General features: G+C 40.1%; 1 protein-coding gene across 1 annotated transcript; it reads right to left on the bottom strand.

Annotated features, from left to right (window-relative positions):
* Nucleotides 1-1354: 1354 nt before the first annotated feature.
* On the bottom strand, nucleotides 1355-24749 carry LOC139708975 (cytosolic carboxypeptidase-like protein 5). Its single transcript, XM_071620943.1, has 16 exons — nucleotides 24657-24749; nucleotides 22431-22643; nucleotides 21815-21986; nucleotides 21131-21291; nucleotides 20210-20387; nucleotides 18780-19849; nucleotides 17301-17436; nucleotides 16688-16872; nucleotides 15781-15968; nucleotides 13692-14271; nucleotides 9422-9485; nucleotides 7065-7255; nucleotides 6066-6304; nucleotides 4490-4565; nucleotides 2044-2131; nucleotides 1355-1462 (listed from the first exon to the last, which is right to left on the bottom strand). Exons 2-16 carry the CDS (start codon nucleotides 22631-22633, stop codon nucleotides 1355-1357), a joined length of 3639 nt encoding a protein of 1212 aa, XP_071477044.1. The 5' UTR covers nucleotides 22634-22643; nucleotides 24657-24749.
* Nucleotides 24750-26185: the final 1436 nt, after the last annotated feature.

A 26185-nucleotide genomic window follows, 5' to 3' on the forward strand; every position in this document is an offset into this window, starting at 1 on the left:
GCTATATACAGACATTTTTTTTTTTGCATTACTGCAAATGTGGTAAAAGCTGCAGAAATCACAAAATGTGATACAGACGTACTTTGTTCCCTTGAAAGAAATCTCGAAGATATCTTTAAACGCAGAATATATTTTGGCACCATAAATGTGCCATTACATTGTCTGGCGTGGCCTAGCCTGCACTGAACAAATCAATGAATATGAAAGCAGTATTACCAAGGAGACACAAAGATGGAATTTTGCACGAGGACATATAAGAAATTGAAGGTGAATTCATTCATCAGTCTTCCATTGGGCTCAGTAGATTATAATGGCATAGGTGCAAATCAAAATTTAAAACTTTGAAAAGGTTTTCATATAAATACATGACTAATGAATCTGTAGAAATATACCAGTGCCAAAACTTGTAGGCCAATAATTCACAAAGGAATTTTTAATATAATCCCTGGATTATACATATTTTGATAGCGTCAATGTATATGACACATCATGTCTGTTTAAAAACATCCAATGATGACTGCATGCCTACACATGCATGCAAGGAATGCAAATTTTGTGATTAGTTTAGTTCTTGGACTATGAAAGTTCAAACCATGGATTAGATTTCAACTGCCTTTTGTGAATTGCAACTGTTTGACAAAAAATTGCCCTACATCGACGTAAAAATAAGCAATGAATTGATCGCTGTTTTAGTAGTAGCCATGACAAAGATATCGTGGGACGGTATACATGGGTATATTTACTTATGTTGAGGAAAAGCTGATTTTGCTATAACACACATTTCCCTGTGAACCTGCCCGAGTACACTCAGGGACAGTCTTCAACAGGATGAATACTACTATTATCCGGGTACTTGTGATGCATAACTTACATATCGATATTATATCATTTGTGGGATAAGAACCATAAAAAAATTCTATAAAGAATCCATATTTCCGGAAGATAGTGAGGACTTATAAATGTGACTTCATCAAATCTGATTGTATTTTTATTAAATTTGTATCATGGTGAAGGATGACTATTGCACCGTGCCGCATTTCTTGATCATTTACAATACTATCCACACCAAAACAAAGACCCCCCCCCCCAAAAAAAAAAAAAAAAAAAAAAAAAAAAACCCACCCCAGATTGAATTATAGCAAAAGTGACCAAATTTTATTGATCTTAGCCTTAGATCACAGCAGAACCATGGATGTCTCTAAAGATTTACACTGTGATATCGCTGAAACATATCACCTATCTCTGTACAAAGTGTTCGTTGATTCTCTTTGCACCGACTGAAAGCCATGTTAGTCTTGCCTCACAGTGGCTTCAGAGAATTACATTCCGAGTGGAACGGTCGGCATGATGACAATCAAAAGTTGACCCAGAATCCGATCTTTTTGACCGGAACCGCCTTTACGACCTCCGGCTTCTTTAACTTGTTAAGCTCCATCACTTTGTAGGAGACGCTGGAATCCCTCTGAAAGTCACAGAAAGAAAGAGAATAAGAATGACAAATTCATCATATTTCAGAGACAAAGATTATCACAGTTTCCATCACAGTAAAACATTTTATCATTAATCATTGAGTGACTGAAGAATCGAGAAAGTATAACTTTGGAATATGCAGACTTAGCAGCTATCTGAAATGTACTACAATTATAGGTACAACTGCTATAGTATTACAATGTCACCCTCCATGCTCTTCTTGCAAAAAGACATAATTACCAATATGAGGTTATAAACAGCAGGTTCTATTGCAAAATAAAACTCCATTTCTTGCCAGCTTTATGGCAAATACTAAAATAATGAGACATAAATTATATCATTTTGAAAAAGATGTTAAAAATCATTTAAGCTGGTGTTTGACTGTTACGAGCCTCAAAGAGCTTGCACTGGGGCGCAAAGTCTAAAATCAAGGTTTATTCAAGAAATATCTCTTCAATCTTGTAGCAAGAGACATGTAAGAGTCAACTTTGAGACTGACACCATCAAAACACAGATAAGAGACTGGTCCGAAGACTAGCAGAGGAGACTACATCACTGATGCATCAGACTCACCCCAGCGAATGAATTGGACTTCCTGATAGGGTGGCCTACTTTTGACCGAGAGTAGGGAGGATACTGTATGTTGCTGATTGACCGACTCCTGGATGGATGGACGAAGAGAGGACAGAAAAAAAAAATGGTCAGTGCACTCTGGGTGTTCTACATGGTTTTGACCAATATCAGTGTTTGTGACACATATTACTTTGAATTTATGTATAAAGCATTAAAACTCCATTAATTACGTTCTTATTTCACGGCTGATTTTCAGGAAACCCCAACCTGTCATTTTTCTTTTTTTTTCAGTGTTTGTAAGAGTCAGTAAGAACTTGATTGTTCTGCATGCACACAAATTGGCACTACTATAATTTTTGATATTGTTTCAATAAAAAAAAAAATAGAGCAAACAAATGTTCAACGTTGAGACAAAGTTAGCATTCCACTAAGTAATGCAACACAAACAAATCAGCCCACATGCACCTAATATTACTGTCCAGCCCTCAGAATACTGGTATCTCTTGTACAGTGAAACCCCATTTTAACAAGCTCACTTGCAATGAAGTACAGGTTGTAAAGAAGAGAACTGAATATCCATTATTGTACATATATTACGTATACATAGGTGGTCTCTCTTTTCTTTTTCTTTTTTTACTACATCTCTGACAAGGCAGTGGTTACTAGCTGTGAGGTAAAATCTGTGGTCTACGCAACCTCACTATGGTGGGATTTTCTTGTTTAACTGAAAAACGAGAAATTATTGTGTGCATGAAACTTTCATAAATTTTGTGAGGGGCTAAGATTCCCAAAAACAGAATACAAGCAAAGTTTTTGTCAACACAGTGCATTAAATGCCAGTACAATGCTGTGCACCTTATGAGTACTGTCCCGGTACGTTTACTTAGTGGTGCGCAATCTTTTTCTTTCTTTTTTTTTTAGACTGTATGCATGTTTTGTGGTGTGCATTCATTTCATTTTCATGATTACATTGACCAGCAGTGCATATTGTTCACCAATTCCCCAGTATTGCTAGTACATGTAGTATTGATACTACTTATTTTTTCACGGTCAGCTATTTGCTATAAAAGTTTCATGACAAGGAAAAAGGCCATTGGCTCCACTTCACGAATGCTTCTGGTATTACAGTATACATGGTTTGTAGGTGCAGGAGAACGTAAAAGTTAAAGTGATGATTGTGCAACCGTCAGCCACATACCGGTAGAGGAAGGATGAGTGAGGAGGAGGAGGCGGTGGATGGTTGCAAGACTGCACTCAAAGACAGGAACGGCACAACACACACCGTCAGTGACACGAAGAACAGCAAAATACACACCGTCAGTGACACGAAGAACAGCAAATACACACCGTGAGAGACAGAAGGTAGGATTGTGGTAAAGATTGACAGAAAAGGAAGAGGAGGAGGAAGAGAAGGTGGTGCAGGATGACATGAAATCAAAGGATGTTTGTGAGTGAATCATGGTGTCAAAAAGAGAAAGAACAAAATAAGGCCAAAGGCATAACAAACAAAAAGTCTACTGTCTCTTGTTATGAATGACCGTACGTGCGATACAAAATGTGTGGAAAGATTAGCAAAGGAAAGGTGTGACAGAATAAATAGTCATGGCAGTCTCAATTAAATCAATTTTCTTTATAAATCTTTTTTTTTTGGGGGGGGGGGAGGGGAATAACCCACAAGCATTGGTTGATGTCTTTGCCCCTATGTTTTTCTTCTTCTTTTTTTTTGCACTCTCAAAGTTTAGTACGCTTCCATGATGTTGCTGAATATTAAATAGGCAAATAAAAACCAAAGACAAAAACAAAGCAATTTGGTCATCAATTGTGTCAAGGGCATGTGATAATAAAGTCATAACACACTAACACACAGAGATTAGCAAAGAAGCACAAAGTCAAGTATACAAGGACAAATGACCTTTTTTTTTGGGGGGGGGGGGGAGGTTGTCATTACAACTTCTCAGTGCTTTTACTTGAGCTCAATTTCTTTTTTAGAAAAAAATTTTAGTGTGTATGTTTTTATTTTGGATATTGTAATGAATAGAGAATCTGCATTCTACATGACTTGTAAAAACAGTAGCAGATATCATGTACTCAATATGGAAATATGCCTTCAGGTTAAGTGCGGAGTTTTTTCTCCCCCCCCCCCCCCATTTTTTTTCTTCTTTTTTTTTGGGGGGGGGGGGAGGGAATCTTGAGTAGATTTTTCTGCATGGAATATTAGCACTTTAATGACAATCACTGTAAGGAAATCAGTTTCTACGCAGCTTTCAAAGGCTTCAAAGTCTTCAACCTTGACATGGGAAAACACAACTCAACACTTTCACAAAAATTACACAGAACCTGCTCCTAGATTATAGTTTAGCAAGTTTAATCTACCAGAACGGCAACACTTTCACTCCAGAAAGAAAAGAGGCGAGACAAGATGACAATACCATCGGCTGTTACATACCTCTTTGGCGTCATAGATCGTCTGTCGTGATTCGTGGGCATGCCAGCATGTGCTCCTGCTGACAGTGGCAGTTCAGCTTCAAAAAACATGATCGAGAAAAAACATCAATTCTGTGATTATCACATTGGAATATGAGCACTTGAGCCCACTATGTACTGTAACCAGCAGTACTTTGTTTTAAATCTATGGGAATGTGTCTGTATGTAAGGGGTAGCATTCTAACAATCGGCAAGAGCATGAACAGTTTAAGAAGAAAACAAAAACCTAATCAAGATAAACAGAACAGCTATAAACTAGATATATCGCTACGGCTACTGATATGCCTCCGCCATAATGCATGGTTCTCCTAATAGGTCTATAGTACAATGTCTTGACAATGTGTGATGACAGTTTCACACAACTGGCAAAATATTAAAATGACAGGTTTGACACAAATGTGCTGAATGTTCACTTTCCTAGAACTAGGTTCAATTGGATGAATGATTAAAATGTCAGAGTGCAGGTATTTGGGGAACTGATGATTTTTACTTGACTTTTGACCCTTTTATAAGTTTATGCATTGAGCAATTTCCAAGGTATTGAGAAAAAGTATAATTTCAGTATCAAATGGGAAAATAGCATTACCTAAACCTGGCCTTTGACCTTTGACCTCACAGTTACAAAGAGAATCACTGTTAGGTTGAACATGCATAAATATGTAAGTTTCATGATGATACCTTGAGTTACTTTCGAGATATGGAAGAAAAAGTGCAATTTAGCACTTTCACTTGACCTTTGACCTTTTGACCTTTGACCTTTTGGCAAGAAACTTCCCCAAAAATATATATTGGGTAATACACGCCATACATCAAGTTTAAAAAAAAAAACCTTCAGGCATATTGCATTTTAAGGAAAGTAGTGATATTTTGAGGAGTTGACCTTGACCTTTGACCCCCTTGACCTTTGACCCATGACCCCCCAATTCCCTAGATAATCACTGCCCATCGGTACAAGCATATATACTAAGTTCCATGAAGATACCTTGAACCATTTGCAAGATATGGAGAAAAACATGAAATTTCAATTTTTTTTCACAAAATAACCTGTGACCTTTGACCTTCGACCCTGTGACCCTAAAATCCACACAAAGTATATCCCCCAAGGATATACCCTCATACCAAGTTTGATGTAAAACCACCACACGGTTCTTGAGATATCGACAAAAACAAAACGGGACGGACGGACGGACGACCCGAAAACATAATGCCTCTGGCCACTTCGTTGCGGAGGCATAAAAAGCTAAATGATATTTAAAGTCAAGCAATTGAATTTACCATGAAAAACTTTCTAGGTATCCAAAAACAAGGTCAATAGTGAGTGAAAAGTGACATTAGTTTAGAGATTTGCATGGAGAATCAAAATTCAACACCACAAAGTTTCCTTGGATGCTTACATGTACTGTAGCTCATATTGCAAATTCTGCATGGCATTTCATATTTTAAGTATGTCAGACCTCCTTTGTACAATATTCTCATCACCGAAAATCATATACTGGTGGTAGAATCCCCAAAGCTACCGGTGGTAGAATCCGCCTCACCTGGCGTGGGATCCGAGAGACTGCTGGTAAGAGAGCGCTGCCTGGACCGATCCACTCTGGGCGGGGGGAACCTCTCGGGGTCACTGTCTGTCTCACTCTGCTTGCCCAGTTTCACCGGGTCCCGATAAGAGTTCTTCTGGGACTTGCGGCTGGGACTGTGAGAAACGCTGCGCCGCTTGGGGCCCGCCCCTTTCTTGCGCCTCCGCTTGGACTTGTCACCGGCATCCGGTTGGCTGTGACTGGGAAGAGGAGTTGAAATTATGTAATAATTGATATCTTATTGCTAAAACTAAAGAGAACTAATGTAACGTCTTCTCACTCAAGGAGTGTAAGGCCCTCACCAGGGGGGCATTTCATGAAGCATTTTGTCCAACAAACTTGTCAGACAAATTTGCTCTCAGCCAATCAGATGCAAGGATTTCAGCAGCTTAAAACATTTTGTCAGATGAAAAATCTGACAAAATGCTTCATGAAATTCCCCCCCCCCCCACCGACTGACATTTTAATGAACAAAAACAACTAAAAAAGCCTTCATAAGCTGTCATAGTTGCCATTTAGCAGATATGGTAGATGTATACTAGTGTTCAGGGATAAATTACAAGGTCAAAAAATAAATCGTCAAAGTGTTAAGCTCACCAATACTTACTCCATCCTTCTAATGTCTTCCAAGTTAGTGAGTACAGACCTTCCAAGTTTTGACGGAAAAAGAGGGATGATTTGGCTCAAAAGTAGGAAAGAAAGAATGGTCCACGTAGCAGTGTGAAGTAAAATTATCAACAACAAAAAAATATGAAGAGCTGGGAACGGTCAAAATTCAGATTCTTTCCTCAAAATTCAGATTCTTTCCTGAAAATTCAGAATGGTTGGGAGGTCCTTGATTACTGGTAGTAAACTTTGATTTCTACATGAGATTCTTTTAAAGTCATCATATCATCCATTCATTTTTTTCCTCTACCCAGCATGCTCCTTTCATCCCGTCCCTAAACTGCCACTACTCACCCATCCTCCGGCACCTTGAGGCTGCCCAGGACGTCACCGGACTTATCCTCCGCATCATGCTGAAGGGCGTGTGGGTGGTGGTGGTGGTGGTTGGGGTGACGCTGGAAGAGATTGCTTGCAGGCGTGTCACCTGGCAATGGATGCCGGGCGTACAGCGACTTCTGGCCGCGTGGTGACATGCCTGACTGTGCCTGAGAAGCAAATCACACACAATCAACAGCATCAAAGGCTACTTCCCTTTCAGCAAATATACAATGTCGAGAAATATATATTTTTAAATGTATACACATACGGTGAAATACATGTATCCTCTTTTGCTAACATATGTACAGTATCAGGTTTGCTAACGTTCAATATCAGAACAGTTGACATCTATGGTACATGTACCAGGTAATTGCTTCATTTTATGGCCTGAGCCTTTAGTCAGTAATGGCAGAGCAGCTGGTGGGTTTTGGTTTTTTTTTTTTAAATTTCATGAGCACTGCACAGAGAGTTGGTCCTTATATATAGATAGATATTTTATGTTTTTTAATTTTTTTTTAAAGCACCACATGCACTACACTGGCCAGCCAAATAGTTTGTAATACACCAGAAGGTGGACTGCACTTTACGAGAAGAAGATGAATTTCTTCTGTACTGCACAGCAGCAGTGAGAGGGCCCATGAGATTGATACAAGGTCAACATGCACACATGTACCACAACACCACAGATTTTTGCCCCACAAATGTTTTGACAAGAAAATTTGTGACAGAATATCTGTGTAAAACTGGCTTTAGATACAATGTACTTCCATTACAACAAACACAAATACAACAAAAATGTTAACAAGTTACAAATAAAAATTCAGGTCCCAAAATCACCATCCATACTCAAATCTTTATATAAGTTTATTGTTTGGCTACAATAAAATTTTGATAAAATGAAAGAAAACTGTCTCGGGTCCTGAGGACTTCATTAAAATGAAAGTCACCTGTAACTGATTATTAATGTAGCAAAAATTATCCCTTTTAAAGGGAGCTGATCTGCAGATATTATGCTTCTTCGATTTAATCTGTCCTCATCTGCTGATCATCATGGTACATTTGAAAACAATGACCTGTGTAGGCCTGCTAGAACAGAATTACCCATCAGGGCATTGTGCACTGAAGTGAATTAAGGTACAAATCCTACACTTAGATTAGGAGGTTGGCCAAAAACTAGTCTGTATGCGCTCAATGTTGTATTCTCCACACTGAACCACTCCGAAGGCAAGAGCCTGTTGTGTGAGCTTTATCCAAAGTGACATGGGGATTCCTGAATCTGAATACATTGCCAGTCAGGCCAACCTTTGCCAGTCAGGCCAACCTTAGCAATATATAGTCTCCCTCCAATACCATTCCTTTGACATACACTGTAGCCCAGGATTTGATGCTTTCTATTTATGTCATATTACAAAGCCCGCAGAAGACAATACACCTTATACACGTACACCTGTACCTATCTACAAGAACATTGCATTACCTATCTACAAGAACATTGCATTTGTGACAATATCTGTATCTATTCATGTTTGGGCTTTTGTGTGTTGCATGTATTTCTTTTTTCTTCTTCTTTTTGAATATGTCTTGTTAATCATCTTACATCTACAATTGTATGCAAGGTAACTGATCTATTTTTGTTGACATGAGATATCCATCTTAACACTTGTCTCAACATTACTATTATACCATGTATGATCTAACTTCTACAATGACACTTATTACCTGGTATTACCTGGAAACCCTTCAGTTACTGTACATATTTGGCAGGTTATCCAGTGCAACACTCAAGCATTACAGGCCAGCGGAACCAAAGTATACGAAGAGCATTCTATGGCAGAGACTCCAACTCTCCCGTTTTCGACGGGAGATCTCCCGCCGAAAACCCATTATTGCAAAATCTCCCGTTCTCCCGTTTGAGATTTAATTTCTCCCGCCCTGGCTCAATGTCTCCCGTTGGAAAGGATTTCTTACTTATTGCTATCGTATGTTGCAAAAGTAAGCCTTAGATAGCACCAGAGAGCATCTATAACCCTAGGAACTTCGCGCTTTGCACACATAAACTTGGAGTCTCCCGTTTGCTAGGGGTTTCAGGCGGGAGAATCTCCAGATCAGAAGGTGCTTGGGGTTGGAGTCTCTGCTATGGTGCTTGGGCTACCATGCAAAAACATGCGGTAAGTTCATGAGCATCTTGATGATATCATGCAGTTATGAGAAATGGATGCTGACTGCAGTAAATGTGATGGGAGAATATTATACACTTGTAATATATATTTTCATGAAAAGTTTGTGCTACAAAAGATGGTAGTGGCCCCAGTGACACAGTGGTACAGTCTTACCTCTGGAGGAAACTCCAAAGTGACTGTGTGCAGTCCCTCTTTGGCACTGGGTGAAGCCACTGTGCTCTGCGGGTGAGTGCAACGTCAAAGAAGCGGCAAGGGGCAAATATATGCGGTGAAAATGCAGAATACATGGTGGTGTGGTGGTATTGTTAAGCACACAGCAAACTGAAAACTCCAGAGTGTTATGAATGGCAGACCTGGCATATCATACTGGAGGTATACATCATAATGAAATTGATAGCAGGTGAAATGTCTTGCTCCTGTTTATAATCTTATCAGATGGTTTAACTACCCGGCTGTTAACTCTTTATGTGCCATGGTGGAAACCCCCTGTGTGCCACGTTATTCTGAGACACGAAGGTAGTCATGTTTTGAGAAAGAATTCTGCTTTTCCAATTTGTATAACTTCTACAAATTTCTGTTAAGATGGGCATAATAGTAGGCAAAGTTAAAGAGGAATGCCAAGCTTTGTTTCGATATAAATTGTATGACGACTCTATTTTCAATTTTTCTTTTGAATGACCAGTTGCTACATTACTGTAAAGGCATGACTTTTCCACATTAAACCGTGACAGAAACTTAGAATGTATGAGCAAATCTAGTGGGGAACATTGCTTGATAGTCGATCACCACATAGAATGCAAGCCGTATACATGTATGAGAGGAACAAAAGCATGAGAAACGCTTTCATTGTGCCGCGGGATTAGCAGTAATTAGCGGTTTATCGATCGGTCTTGGCGGCTTTGTTTGTTGAGCAGAATATGCAAAGTTGGCACGCCGTCGACTGAGTTGGAGGTGCGAACGTGGCACATGAAGAGTTAAGAGATGTTAGATGAAATCAATTTGCCCAAATGTTAAACATGCACTTACAAAAAAAAGAATAACGCAGCACAAGATGTTATACAGGGCTGCACAGTAAACCATATTTTCTACTGGTCCGACATGTCTGTCAGACCAGTAGGTACATGTACCCAGTTTTTCCATTTTTTACTGGTCTATTCCTGAAAAAGTTACTGGTCCAACAGTGACTTTTACTGGCCTGGGACCATTGGACCAGTACCAGGGTGCAGTGCTAAGGACATCCATACAGTTGCTATTAGATTATCTGTGGATCCACTATCTAATTGACTTCCTTGTATGGTGGCACACAGTATACATTGTAAAAAGTAAAGGTTCTGAATTTCAATGTGATTTTAACATATATTTCTTCTCTTCTTTTTCTTTTCCTCGTTCAAGAATGACTTATCACAAGTAGTAAGCAGTCTGGTCGATACAACTGCTAAAATTCTTTCCTACCCAGATATTTCTTTTGCTCGATCATAAAACATGAGGAAAAAGAGTAATTGTTAGAAAGGGACGTTATATGTTTTTTGGAGGCAAGGGTTGCAGGGGTCAGGGGTCGGTTTGAGAGAGAGGGAGAGAATGGGTGGGGAAAGGATCTTAGCTCTCAAGATCCTAGTTGAAAAAAGACCATGGTGATTTGTGATTTCATTGTTCGGGGTCCCCAAACACATACAGCACGGGAGTTATGATGGGGTTGCCTAGGTCGTGCAATATGAAAGAACTGCGGTGTACATGTATATACATGCAGCAATAACCTTCCCATAAAGCTTTACGCATCTTTAAATCGTACCAACACCACAAACCCACCAGACCAGTTAAAAGAGAAAACATACACACAGGTATGAGCACAAACCAACAAACACATAAACAGTGTAAAACATTGTGGGTGAGGGTGAGTATAAACACATCATACAGAAAGCTGGTAGTATGGGCTAACAGTAACAGTACAATTACTTGAAATACTACATGTATATGATACCACATTTCCAAGTATGATATTTCAAGAACTGGGATGTGTAAGACAATTTCCTACAAAAATGGTTGAAATGCATACAATGTAGAACAGAACCACAATGACATGACAACGAGAATAATTATTACTCCTTTTGATGGGAGAAGCTGGCATTTTGCACATTTGTGTTACAGGACGCAATATTTCTGTGAGTTGTTCATTTTGCAAATATCAAATGACTTGCAAAATCTACAAGACTAAAAACATCACCAAGTATGCAGTAGCCTTTTGAGTTCACCCTTTTCAAAACTCTTTAACCCTATTCTAACTGGGGGGGTCAAATTGACCCCACCCTTGACATTTCGCGCCACGATTCCACAACGCGCAAACATTTTGCCGCGTCGTTTCATGACTTTTTTCATTGAAGTCTCCCCCATATTTTGAGACCAAATTTGCGACGTCCGGGTACACCGTTCTGAAGTTACGCAATGTTTTGCATATGCATGTCAACCCGAAAACAGCTCAAATTCATGATTTTGTGTGCAAATCCAATGCAAATTGTGTTTTTTGGTTTAATTGATATATATTAGATTATTTCAACTTTTGAACATTGAAATTAATCAATTCTTATGTAGATAAGCTTGAAAAAGTGCCTGCAACAAATTTTGGTAAAAAAACAATAGAAAACAAAAGGTCGAAAAACAAGAGAATACATAAGAAATTAACAAAACAATAAAAAACAAAATAAACTGATTTTGATTGCGCTATTTTTTTACGAGAAAATTGTTTGATGTGTCTTGAGGAACTCTTGACACAAAAATTTAGCAATCCTTCATTCTTTTTGATGGAGTTATAGGTGAAAATATGATTTCATGCATAAATTTGCATCATTAATTTATCAAAAAATATAAAATCAAAATTTTTCTATTGTATGACCAAATCTTGTAGTTGACATCCGGCTCTACGTTCAGGCAAAATTTTGCGGTGATCACGCGATCGGCGGCCGAGATCTGAAAGGGGGGGGGGGTCAAATTGACCCCCCCCCCCCCAGTAAAAACTTGGTTTCAAATAGCCCAGTTAGAATAGGGTTAAGGGATACACTTGTAATGTGTCAGGCCTGCTGAAAAAAAAAAAAGAAGAAAAATCTGCAGCATTTCTTACCCCTTTTATTAATCAGTTTTCCAAGAAATTCAATGATGACATAATAGGTGTTTATTTCAAAGTCTGTATGTAAACTGACAAGCTTGTCCCATATCATGAAGCACCAGGTTTCTATGTCTTGCTTTTATTTTGATCAGCTGTGTGTCCATGGAAAGCAACGCAGTAGAATTTCATTTTAAAGACTTAACGTCCCACCTTGCATTTGATAAGTGTCTGCATATGGCAGGCATACAATAAACCAAATGTGAATTTAAAAAGAAGACCAAAAACACAAAATTCTCCCTGGTTATTGCCATAGAGTTAACAGCAGTTATAAAATGCAGGAAAACAACAACAATTACAATCATGTTTAACAGCATTCCCTGATTCAATAAGCTTTGTGTACTGTAGCTAGATAATCTAAGGTATCATTTCAGTTACAATGTATGTCGGATCTTTATCTGTCAAGAATGTTATGTAAGATTTAAAGGATGTTTAAGATTGAAGATACATTATGTGCTACAAATGCCTATAAACTACTATGATTTTGATGAACAAAAAGGCTATCATAACACCACATCTTGTTGTCACAAATACATGTACATCTACTGTATCTTCTACAGCTATGCCACTACAGCTACTGTACGTATGCTTGTATGTCACTAAGCAAGACAAACAACTCTGAGTGCTTAAAAAAGGAAATAAAACATAATTTCAATAATTTCAGTTACTTTCTTCACAGTCACAATGTGTGAACAGGTGGGAATCATTAATTTCAAAAGCTTGTTGCGAGTTACACCTTTATCAACATTTCAAGAGGTAATGACATTTAGATTGTGTAAAGAAGTTTAATCAAGAGCAAAGGCCTTCACATGATTACTGAGACTGTAAGATTTAACTATCTAAGCACACAAATATCACTGTGATTTAAAGTTTATTCTTATTCTACAGGAAGCAGAGGAGAAAAAAAAGACCAATTGCACTGCCCATCCATACACTAATCATTGCCATATTTGTTAAAGTTGACCATGTAAAAAAAAAAAAAAATGTTGTGTACATAAATATTTGATGCATATAACATACAAACCATGCAGAATACATAACACTTTGGTGAGTTGCAATGGAATTAGAAATATCATGCATCACAGCGTATTAAGAGAATTTCGTTCAATAAGCATGATAAATTCCATGTGTAGCAGGGAAGCAAAAAGAAAACGTGCTTAGTGCCCAATGTTGAGGTGATATTCATGATAGCAAAGTGTTACTGTGATAAGAGATTGCATAATAATTTGTGGACCAGCATGTCAACTACAGTAATTTGGACTAACCTGCAAAGCGTGGGTCTTGACAAACAGGGCGGTCCGCTGCTGGGCAATGGTGGCAGCCGACAGGGCTTGCTGCTCCGTCTCTCCATGCAGCTCCTTCGTCCCGTCCAGGGCGTTGATCATGACCGAGTTGAGCAGCTCCGTGACTGTAGAGGGCAGCGTGCTGCTCGCCTGCTGGCCTGCGCTGCGGCCAAACAAGCCCAGGTTGTTGGTGGACTTGGAGAAGAGGGTGCGCTGGTTGCCAAGACGACCACCACCTGCAGCGGCTTCTCCTTCGTCTGTCGTCTCGGCAACGTTCCTCCCACTGAGGACAGAGTCCGACTTGGTTTTCATCTTGGACCAGGTATGGCCCGCTTTGGTACCCTTCCCAGTAGTCGGTGCCCCTGTAGAAGGGGGCGACTGCTTGCAATGTGTCAGAGGGAGGGGTATGGTGAAGTTTTTTCCTCCAGAGGTGAGGCAAGAGGTGGTGGTGGTGGTGGTGGTGGTGAGGGGTGAGGCGGTCGTCATGGAAACTGACGAGGCAACAGAGATGCCAGTCCCTTGTAGACTAGCCAGATGTTTCCGCCTCTCTATTGATGCCCTAGTTTCTACAATGATGGCAAGGATGAAATACAAACTCAAAGAGTCATTCAGTGCTTATGGATTAGAGACACTTTAATGTCGAATTTTGTCCTGGAAAGAAGCACTGAACGGTGGGGGAGGGGGGCATTTCATTAAGCGTTTTGTAAGATATTTTTTCTGACAAACTGTTACAGGCAACTGAAATCCTTGCATCTGATTGGCTGAAATTTGTCAGAAAAAAACATCTGACCAAAATGTGTCATTAAATGCCCCCCCCCCCCATATGACTAAAATACAAGGAATTCAAGGATGTACTAACATCAACAGAAAGATTTTTTTTCCCCCTAAAGTTTCAACAGACATTGTATTAGGAGCACAAACAAGCAACTAAACAATCATTCAAAGGGGTGCTGTAACTTTCTAGGATCTGCGAATGAACAGTCTGCTCTCCAGGTGACGGATGTCCCTGAGACCACTGCATGCATTCTCTTTTCCACTTTACAGAATTTGCAGGAAGCATTTTTAAGATGACCATAAATAGGCGGACAAGTGTCAAACCACTCCTGTCTAACTGAGTACCATCAATATAATGTCAATTACCAGCAATCCTAAGGATTGAAGAGAATCTTTGACCCACTTTCTACAACAACAAAATTATTTGCCCAAGACTATTGGGTAATTGTACGGATGATGCAGTTTGTACCAATCATGCAATAGAAGTTTTTGTTGATCAATACTAATCTCCACACATATTGCTCTGATACACTGCTTTGCATACGAACAAGCCTTCCATAAGAGCAGCATCAAATTGCATTAAATCTACTTTGTTCTGCCAGTAACATGTTTCTATCTGACAAAAATGGTATGTTAGGATGGTGGTCCTGACAGGTTTAAATAGCCTCATGCCTTCCCTACATAATGACATTTTGTGTTGAAACACGGTACTTGCAAGTCTTATGTATGCCAAGATATGTAAAATGTGTATTTTGACATAACAGTTGCATCCACTACGGTACCAAGTCTTCCAAGAAATAATGTACTGTAAACGTCAATATTTTCGCGTTGAGCGGCTCGAAAACATATTCGCGGGTTCTTAAATTCGCGCTCCGCAGCGGGTTAATACACAGTCGCTGTTTTCATCCAGCGATGCCAGCGTATGAAAGCGATGTAGCGAGCGGCGCGAGTGTGAGTACAAGCGCTCAACTACGTAGTACACTGTACACGTATTTTACTCGATACATGTACTGTAGTACTAGTACTGTAGTCGCGGAGATGTAGCACACCAATCGGCCATGGGCTCGGTGCGTGCGGTGCGTGCGATGATACTGCTATATGCGTAAACATGTCTGTACTACGTAGCAGTATCATCGACGAAGCGCACGCAATTCAGGCCGTTCAAAATGTGCATAGAAAATTGCGAAGATATATTTGCGCGTTTTTGAATTCGCGCTAGCCGAATGTAGCGCGAAATCCGCGAAAATTAATGTACCGCGAAAATTTCCACGTTTACAGTAACATGTACATGCATTACTCACCACGGACTGGTCCGAGCGGTTTTGAATGCGTCGCCCTCTTTGGGCTTCCCGCAACGTTGGGCTGCGAACTGGCTGCCGAGGTTGTCCCTGCATGACCGGTACCAGCCAGGGCGTTGAACGAGCCCCCGCCGTGATGGAGCATAGATCCTCGACTCACTCTTACTGGACTCATGACTGTGGCTACCAGACTGAGGAGGTATTACAGAGAGGGTGAAAATGAAGGCGGGTTTAAGGAGGGGAGAAATCAGAGTGCACCTGGAGTAATGGCCCCTTTTAGGAGTAGACATAACACAGTATAATGTTTCTTGTGATAATAATATTTGTGTATCTTCAAGTACTTTTATCTCTGCCAAGGGAAGAGGTTATGTTATCATCTGCGTTGGTTTGTTTGTCCCAGTGTAAAATAACTCAAAAAGTTGTGAAAAGATGTGGATGAAACTTACAGGAATGTTGAGAATGCACAAAGGAACAGATGATTAAATTTTGGTAGTGATCTGGCAATCTTTGTGGATTTTTTGAAAGATTTTGATATTCTGGCAGGTGGGGTCAATGAACTTGGGAGTTCAGGCTGCACGTATTTGAGGTTTCTAGTTTCTGCTAGGGCGAGGCGCGCCGTGCAGCTGAGGGTTTATGATGTAACAAAGGCTTCTATATTGGGAAATTGGGCGACTCTAAGCACACAATGATATAAGTACGAATGGGTGGAAATCACTGATATCTCTATGGAAGAACAAGATCAGTGGAGGAAATGAGCTGCATGCTTGGCAAAGGTCTGCACTCTCAGAGTGCTTCCCTAGTTTATGAAGTAATAGCCATCAGAATCAACTTTGCTACAGCTAATATTTCACGCTTCATTACACCTTTAAGCCAATATCAAAATTCAAATGCCACTCACGACCAATCATACCTTGAGGTTTTGGACGCTACACGAGACATCTTTTTCGGCAGGGAGGGGGCGCCTCGCATACTGCGGAGATATCGCTGGACCCAGCTCCGGACACCATGGACGCTGCCACTCTCTGTGCCGGCCAATCTTGACCACGGGTTGATATCAAGTATGTCTAGTGCAGCTACGGCAGTGGCTCGGCCAACCTGTGACAAAGTATGCACAAGGAATATTCCTTTACGTCCATGGCAAAGCATACAAAGAAAACTCATTGTTTCTCCACAGGTCTACAATCTATTCATGGCAGATTTTGCAGTTATGTAAAATATATCATTCAATGTACAGTATTCTAGAATACAATGAGGGGAATGAAAACAAACTGGATGTACGGCATACACATTTTAGCAGAAAAAAATGTAAAAAAAAACAGGAGGATCATCTCTAAGTTCATAAGAATTGGGGAACAACATACATTAAATTCAATTTGCACCTGTCCAGAACACATTGAATGAAAGCCATGCTGCAAATTCCATAATCTGAGTGGTTGCTTAAATGATTATTCAACATAAGACAGAAAACATACGATGGAATTTTAAAAAAAGAACGAAATTTGTCAAGAAATGGATGACGTCACCTCCTCATAATGCTGTGGTCCATATTTTGGAGGGTAGCCAGCCAAGGGTGGAGGTGTTGCTCGCCCCTCATCATTGGAGGCTGGGGCAAGAGAGTTCACAAAGCGACCTGAGTTGTAGTTGCATTCCAGTGTGTAACTGCAGAGAAAATATCAGTCAATACATTGTAAATCAGTGTTTGTAGGAGTAGACGGCTTGGTAGTGTCTGGTGCTACTCTAAATAGAAATTTCTGAGTTTTTCTTTTTTTTTCTATACAACAGTTTAAAGGGATTGTATAGTTTTGGTTGAGACCTAATTTCAGGATTCTAACATTTTTTGGTGAGATAATGAGAAACCTCTTTATGAAATATGAAAGAGCATGTAAATCCACGAGGAATTCAACATCTATTTAGTGAAAATTGGTTTTGGAATGGCCGAGATATCCAAAACAGAGCGATCCAATAAAGTGTGGGACCCACATTTTATTACAATCGCATTGTTTTACTTTGTTTTTGGATGTTTCAGTCATTCCGAACCCGATTTTCATCAAATAAACTTTGAATTCCTCTTCAAATGGTATGCTCTGTACTATTTCATAAGTGTTTTCTTTGTATCTGACAAAACGTTAAAAGCCCAATTCCCATCTCCGCCAATACTGTACTATCCCTTTAACAAATGTAGAAAAATTTACTCCAACTGGCTTTGATGTTGTCATAGCTACTTATCTTCATTAGGTATGCAAAACAGAATTATTGGATGGCATGATGCAAATTTACGGAATTTAATGGGATGTGGAGAAAATGCGTTGTTGTTTGAAAGAAAATAAAAGGAAGAGAAAGAAAAAAATTGGGGCCCCATACAAATACTTTGCCCCAGACAATACTAACATTAAAGAAACATTATAAATCTTGGGCGAATAGAGATATTAAACAAAAATATCAAATATACCATGTCTCCACAAGGGAGCTCATATCATCTCCAAGAGGAGAAAGTACTCAATACTGAAGTATTATGACTGGGAATACCTGAGTTGACAATATGTGTTCACACTTCCAAACACAAACAAAGAGATACTACAACTCTGAACAGTACAGCTTTAAAGATCTCTTTGATGGACATACAACAGAATTCAAACATGGGGATTGGCATAGTTGTGAATATATCATGAAGTTACGCACCTGCAGCACAGTAAGGGGACAAAAAAAACAACAACAACAACAAACAAACGAGGAGCATCTAAAGTACTGTATACACCGAATATTTCACGAGGCTTTATTTTCACAAATTTTGCGAGTCAGGTGCTATTTGCGAATCTGAAAATACATGAAAATATGAACTCTGATCCCGACATGAATGTGACGAGCACGTAAACATTTCTCCATTCAGTGCTGCACTCCACGGTCGTGAATTTAACCACTCGCGAAATCGCCAGGAAGTCCCGATTTGCAAAAATTTAGACTCGCTCAATATATGGTGTATACAGTATTGAACATATTCTTACCTGTGGGTGATTCCTGTGGCTTTGTACACTGCCACCCGCCCACTGCCTTCCTTACTCATACCATCCCTCTTGTCCTTGGTATACATGTTCTTCTCTGTGAAGTTGCAGCCGTCGAAGTCAAAGTGAGCGGAGTTCATGGAGATCAGCTTCGTGTAGAGCAGGTTCTCCACCTGTCGATCTTCGTCTTCTAGGTGGTTGCCGTACATGAAGCATCCCCGCTTGGAGGCGTGGCCGTGCAGGTCCACGTAGAATGCGATGCCACTTTCGTCGGGACGGATGGAAGCGGCATCGACGCTTTCCGGCTCGTCGCTTGCAGAAAATTGGGCATTATTGTTCGAGTGGACCTCTTTTGTGGCATGGTGGGTCTTGCTGATTATCACACTTTCCACATCGGAGTCGTCCACGGATGCGTCGTCTCTCGTAGGGTCATCCACCTTAGAGGACCGTGATGACAGCGCACCAGTCCCATTGATTTGTTCATGACTTGCTATATTTTGTACATCTGCTTCCCCCTTACCATCGCTTTTACATTGAGAGTCCCCTGCTTCTCCGTTCACCGTCTCTCTGTGCACGACAAGAATAGCGTTTGCACCGGTGCCTTTCTTCTGAATCACAAACTTTGTGTTGCTGAGTTCGGCACGAACTTCGGCACTGTCCGTTACGTCCCCGCATTCCATCAGTGAACCGTTGTCACACTGTTCGTGGCCATTTGTGGAGGGACATGCAGCAGAAGGGGAGATCCCCTCTGGCCGAGAGTTGGCCGGCTGCTTCTGCACTCTGGAATTCACATGGTGGTGTGTGATGACACTCTTGGCAGCAAAGATGGAGGGATGCAGGTCTGGGTCGGGATTGAGGTACACCCGATTCAGGTTGACGCCTCTCTGATCGGTGCGGTAGTGGCCGCGCTGGACGCCATCAGGGTTGAGGAGAGGAATGAGCTTGAAGACAAACAGCTTGCGGAGCTGGATGGCCCGCTCATCCTTTGGGCGGAGGATGAAGTCGAGGAATCCGTTGAAGACAAAACTGGCGGGCGTCTCCCCGGGATGTACACGACTGCTCAAAAAGAACACCTTTACAACAGCAAAAATACAAGACAACACATTATTACTCCAACAGCAAGTGTCCTAAAAACAGTGTCCTATATTGTTTATCCAAATATTTGTCTCTTCATGTCAATGCAAAAGAGCAGTCAAAAAAGCTGCTCCTCACACGGTGTCCTTAGTTAAAGCAAAATATGTAAGCTCCATACAAAGACATACTTATAAAAACATATTCATTTGAAAGCACAGGCAATCTTATCTTCTTAGATGTGTAGGAAACTGCAAAAAACAAAACAAACAACTCTTGACAAAAATTTGACTTGCCAAGAGACTACTCTGCCTGGCTTGCTACATCTCCCGAGACCAATTTGGATTCATGCCTAAACACACCCGTTTGTGCTTGAATTTCCTGGCCCGCTCTGTGGAGGTGTCTGGAAAGAGCCCGTGGAGGCGTGGCTCCCTCTCGGAGGTCAGGCCGTGGCAAGAGGAGATGGTGACGAGGTCAACTCGCAGGTTGTCAAGGGAGTGGCACAGGAGCTCACGGTGATAGTAGATGGCATTGCTGGGACTGAAGGTGAACAGCATCAGAACATTGGTTTGTCATTATTTATTCGGCAATTCAACATACAATACAAGCGGACATGAACAAACAGAAAATCGTATTACATGATATAAAGATTGTGGTGATTCCAGGTGCATGCCGCTGGTTGCCAGGGGAGGAAAAGGCAAACTTAATCACCGAGGCTCGAGGCCTTCCTCCCCGAACTGGCAATAGTGTGCTAATGTGTGGATAAAGTTTATATTTCCTTCTTGCTCTAGATATTAAAGGCAGTGTTGCAAGTTACCCTGTTATTTCACTTTTTCACAGAGGACATGAAAAGCGTTCACAGCTTCTCCACTGATCGAGGGTCTCCGTAGGCCTTTTTTTAAACTTTAATCTACCTATTTGATCTTTTAGAGTAATGCTAAAAGCATGCTTTTTTCCTTTAAGTTTTAAGTCACAGCTGGTACATACTTGTAAGCAATTTTTGTACAGCAGTATGATACAATTAATTTTACTGATTAATCGTTCTCATCACAACTAAGTTCACACACCTCTTGAAATGTATTAAAGTTGGGAAGACTAAAATATTTTTCCCCAATTCAATTTCATTACCTTATCTTCTTTTCAGAGAAAACCCCAAATTAGCATGCTCTCTTTATGAAACTAAAATCACAGACAGCCATATTATCAAAGGAAAAGAAAGTGAAAATATATCTAGAGCTTGTAATGTCAAATGAAAGATTTTTGACAGCATCATAAATGCGTACCAGCCAGCGTCATATTTCCTGCCAGAGAACTTGTTATCCAGCTCTGTGAGTCGCTCCTGGTACTCAGTGTACGAGTATGGGTAGCAGAAGGCAAAGTAGACGGAGGAGAAGCGATACTCAAACCGGTAGGTGAAGGACAGGATGAACTGACCATCCACTGTCTGGGGAATGAGGCATGGACGGAAAAAAAATTGTCAATTCATCCGTAAACTGACGGAAGGAAAACATAAGATCCTTCAAAAAAAAGTTCTAGATTTAGTACATAAAAAAACAAATAGTTCTAATGATGAAGGAAGAAATAACTGTGGCTGTTTTCACTGAAACCAGGAATCTCCTGTATGGCAGTATACTCACCCTGTAAAACCTGAAACATTCAAGGCATGGAACTTTCACAAATTGGAGCCAACAGTCTTTTTCACAGAATAAAACTTCCCTGAATTGCTAACCCCCCATGAAAAAAAAAAAAAAAAAAAATGAGTACCTTGAAACTAGAAGAAATAATCCCTGAAGCATCTCTTTCTGAACTGAACTGGGATGTAATGTGCTGTGAAAGTAAAATGGTGCCATCAGTATACTACATTTGGCAGACAAAAACTTTTGCATACATACTTTACTTTGCGAATCTTGCCACCTCGCAAAATTTGTGCAAGCTTCATGCGAGCGAAAATGTCTGGTTTTACATACCTCATGCGTCGGTCTGTCCCTAATACGCTCCCACTTGGGCTTCTGAGGCAAGACTTTGACGACAGGTGCCAGTCCCTGGCTGTACAGCTTGCCCTGCTTGTTCATGTTCATGATGTTAAACTTGACCAGCTTGTTCATGGGGCAGCCCTTGACAGCAAAGTGGAACCAGGTTCTATTTTTAAAAAAAAGCAAACAAATATTGAGTGTCATATGTGGGAAAATCAGGATAGTTACGACGTTTGCGAAGCAGGTTTACCAAATATTCCACAGTCCTGTTACTCTGTCGAGTGAGGTGGGTTCTGTTGTCAGAATATTGTTGCAAACATACTGGTAGTAATGAGCTTCATTTCCTATCGAACTTGAGCCACTTGTAGTGGAAAGCCTCAGCACTGCAGGCAGTGTGAACAATGAATACTATATTATTTCTTTTTTTAAAGAAAGAACAATATTTTTCTAATGTACAGCTTGTACCACAACGAAAGTTGATGAAAGCTTTCAAAAGAAAATTATTCAGCATATCATCGTTGTTGAAAAGACTGCATCAGCACCTCACCACAAGCTTCTGAGCAAAATGAAACCAAAACATGTTCAAGTACACTGTAACTGGTATCCTCACCTGTTGCCATTCTCAAACTCCGTCCCTGCACAGTCCGGACTGGTCCACAAGTTGAACTCATAGTCAGGCATGGCGTTAATGTCGCCCACCCTGTGGGCGTTGCCATCCTCCTCATCCTCTTGGGTGACCCTCTCGACCCTGGCGAGGTTCCCCGAGTCAAACTTGGACGTGAAGAGCAAACCAGCTGCCCTAAACTCCATCATGTCATTGGGTCTGTAATTTACAGAGGAGGAAAGAAGCAAAATACTGTATTATTTCATGCTTGATTCAAGTATGCAGACAACTTTTTGATTTGATAAATATTAACTTTCTTTCATTTCTTGGCCATTACGACAAACTAAAGACGTATCGACATTTACTTACGTATGTGTAAACACTAAATTCTCTGACAATGACACAGCATAGCATTCCGCAGTGTCATTTGGGTCTCACAAACCCAATCACAATCCAGGCCCAGTCAATATAAATTTCTATCTATGGGCCTATTAACGGTTGTCTATCTAGACTCCTACTAGCCCGCTACCTAGCCTAGTACAATTAGTAAGCACACAAAAAACAATTTACAGTAGGCCTATAGCCACCCAGGTAGGATAAAAAAGAAAACTCTCTCCTAGAATGAAAAAAAAAGAAGTTGTTTTCTTTACGCCTAAATTGTTATGTAAAAAACCTGCATCAATGTTTGACCTCCCGTGCCAAAATTCCATTGCATGCAAAAGCTAGATTCATATTCAGTTGGCAGTCGAATTATGGTGAGCTTGCTTTCATTTTGATGGTGAATAACTGTGTATTTTTCACATCTCTAACCCAATTGTTGCTACTAGTACTGTTGATGAGGTATTGGAGGGGGTCACCCTCTCCCCATCCCATCCCCCCCTTTTTTTTTTGCTCCCATGACCACCCCCCCCCCCACACACACACACTCACACACTTTTGATACAGTCAAAGAGTAATTACATGTAGCTTATGCATTTTTAATCTATCTAAACTGTGTGAATGAAGATTAAATTTTATTTAAAAATTCTAATTTTTTCTGATTAGAAATTTCTAAAGTCTAGATCTAGTAGAAAAGATCTAGGATCTACAAACTCTAAGGTCTCTAGACTCTACCAGGCCTCGAATTTCGCCAGTTTTAGGGACAGGCAATTTTTGGTTTTAGGGGCCCTCTCTCTCAAAATTTTTTAAGGGCAGCATGGAAAAGTTGCAGTACGCATGGTAATTTTGAGAGAGGCATTGCAGCAAGTAGATAGGGCATTGCAGCAAATTGCCTTTTGCCTCCCGGGTAATTCGAGGCCTGCTCTACTAACAATCAACAAATGTTCCAAAGTAAAATAAACAGGTGGCCTGAATTAAACCATGTGAACTTTTTCCTACTGTCTTCAACTTCACTCTTCAGTTTTGCTGTTGGTGATTGGACTTGGAAATCCACGTTATACTTTTTTTTTTAGTTTTGGATTTTTTGGTAGGACAAAAGCAGTAAGACGTATCACGCGTAAGAGCGCAAGAAATGCCCCTCATCAGAAGTAGGACGCCTCATGTGAAAGCCTTGCTATTTGGTCCGTCTGCTGCAAAGACCAAAGTGTTAAAACTTTTTCGAGACCGATATGTGATGAGACTGAACCATGCCATGGCATACGGCCAAATACGGGACTGGAATGATCTTCCCTGCCCACCCTGGCTTTGCCATTTTACATGCCATCATCGATGCTATTTTGATCTTCTTATCTTAGAGTTCCCTGAATTTATCTGACTAAGTAACTCGAGCTCAGTAACTGTAGTGTTACATTAAAGTCAAAGACTGAAAGTCGAAGTCTAACTTACTAAAGTAGACAAAGCCAACACAAAGGGGCATAGAAACCTAGTGTTACATTCATATTAGTCACAGAAAGATCCGTCTCTCCGGATATGGGATGAGGAGTCTTTTATTATTTTTTTTTTTTACGTTATCGCTCTCCTCCGTAATAAGGAGGGGATCCGTGAAGCGAGACGCAGTCTCCGCGGAACATTTCCCCGACGACCAGATACCAATGAGATACAAATTATACAGACCGATCTTTCGGTCAAGGATGCTACGTGCAGTCTTTCATAGCGTGAACGATAACAGCAAAAGCAACGAATGGGACTACGCGGCTCAACTCTCGTAGGCGTTTAGTTGTTTACAAAATAATTTCAGCCGGAACAAAGAGACGTGTTACTCTCCATATGAAGACAGTATTTCTTGGAACTTACCTGACGACGATGACATCAAGAATGAATTTAAATCGACAAAAACGAGAGCATAATAACCTTTGAAGCGTTATTCGACGCTTATCGATACGTTCCAACTGCTTTAAACAATTTGGCTAGCAACATGTCACGTGACTGATATCATTAACTGTGATTGGACGATTAATCTAATAACGATCACGCTGAAAACAGAGTTACGTAATCCGACCGGAGGCCGATTAGAAAGCTGAATGTCAAAACATGAAAAGCATACACGACAGATCGAGGCTTCAAGCTTACTGCTAAGCGTGTGTTTCTGTTTGAAAATTTGTTCCAAACTATTAGTTTTGGTGGGAAAAATCTTGAGAAATCTTTCTCCTCCCATCAACTTCCAATCCCTTTGCCTGATTGCAAATATTTAACACCGCTTGCGCTCATATTCTTCTTTTCATTTCACTTATTAAGTTTGTTTCAAAAAAGAATGTTCACAAGTGTATATACAAAACGTATGTTTACAAATACACATCCTAGATATATCATAATATAATATAATCACATCCCTAAGTTGTGAAGCCAAAATGATGCATGATGAAAATAGAGCTAGGGGAAGGTAAAAGGCAAGACTTGAAATGTGCGTGTTCAAAATGTTCATGAGTGCTTATACGGATATTTCATGATCTCTGTGGGGATAAATAAAAGAAAGACTCAATGCTTTGTATGTCCCTTTGAAGTAGAACACTATTTTTCACCATCCGTTCATTGTCTGAATCCTGTAACCTACGTTTCCATGTTTTTAGGGATTATTAATGGCGTGGAGGTATAATAGGCCAACATGTATTTCGTTTGATTACTAGTAATCATTTTCTATTTCACGTTAGTCATAGATACTCCTTACAATTGATTACATCGACACTGATAAACCAGAATATTTTCCACCACGCTCTTAAACCATTCAATTACAAAATCATATAATCACTGCAAAAATGCTGTGGAGCATACATTATCATTGACAGTGGGTTTTTTTTTTTTTTTCCGGAAGTGTAGGTCCCTGAGTGCATTGTGGGCCTTACTTTATTTTAAGCACTAGCTGATTTATAGAAGGTAACTAACAGAAAAAACAAGAAAAAATATCAGTTCTTCACTTAAGACATCGAATAGATATTCTGTAACATATGGTACAAAATATGCTACATAACATATTATGCTACCAACTTTATACTTTCTTTCCTGGAGATAAGGCCACCATGCAGTTATGACCTCAAAATCACACAGTACAAGCTTTAGCCACACGCCCTGCTTGTAACTTGTACTGTGCAATTTTGAGTTTAAGAAAAATTCGTTTAGAAAGTTTGAAATCTATATTTTGTTTTTTTTTTGTTTTTATGTAGGAACATTTTTTTCTCTCTTATATCCCTCATTCACAGGCCATAATACATTTTTCCCAGCTTTATTTCCCTGTTAATCCGTTTATACTTCAACAGTACTAGCAACTGAATAGATGAGATGCAAAAATCATGTTCTGTAATGTCATTTATTTAAGATGTAAACAAAAC

This window comes from Diadema antillarum, unplaced genomic scaffold (genome assembly GCF_040938485.1).
Source record: "Diadema antillarum isolate AM-2024a unplaced genomic scaffold, OU_Dant_1.0 seq00001392_RagTag, whole genome shotgun sequence".
NCBI lineage: Eukaryota > Metazoa > Echinodermata > Echinoidea > Diadematoida > Diadematidae > Diadema > Diadema antillarum.

Bases quoted from the DNA above. Each gene is read 5' to 3' on its own strand.
- LOC139708975 (XM_071620943.1), bottom strand. From the start codon at position 22,633: ATGATGGAGTTTAGGGCAGCTGGTTTGCTCTTCACGTCCAAGTTTGAC. The intron at 4,566-6,065 runs GTGAGGCGGATT...TGTTTTTTGAAG, and splicing joins TCTCTCGGATCCCACGCCAG to CTGAACTGCCACTGTCAGCA. The intron at 2,132-4,489 runs GTATGTAACAGC...CCATCCATCCAG, and splicing joins CGATCTATGACGCCAAAGAG to GAGTCGGTCAATCAGCAACA.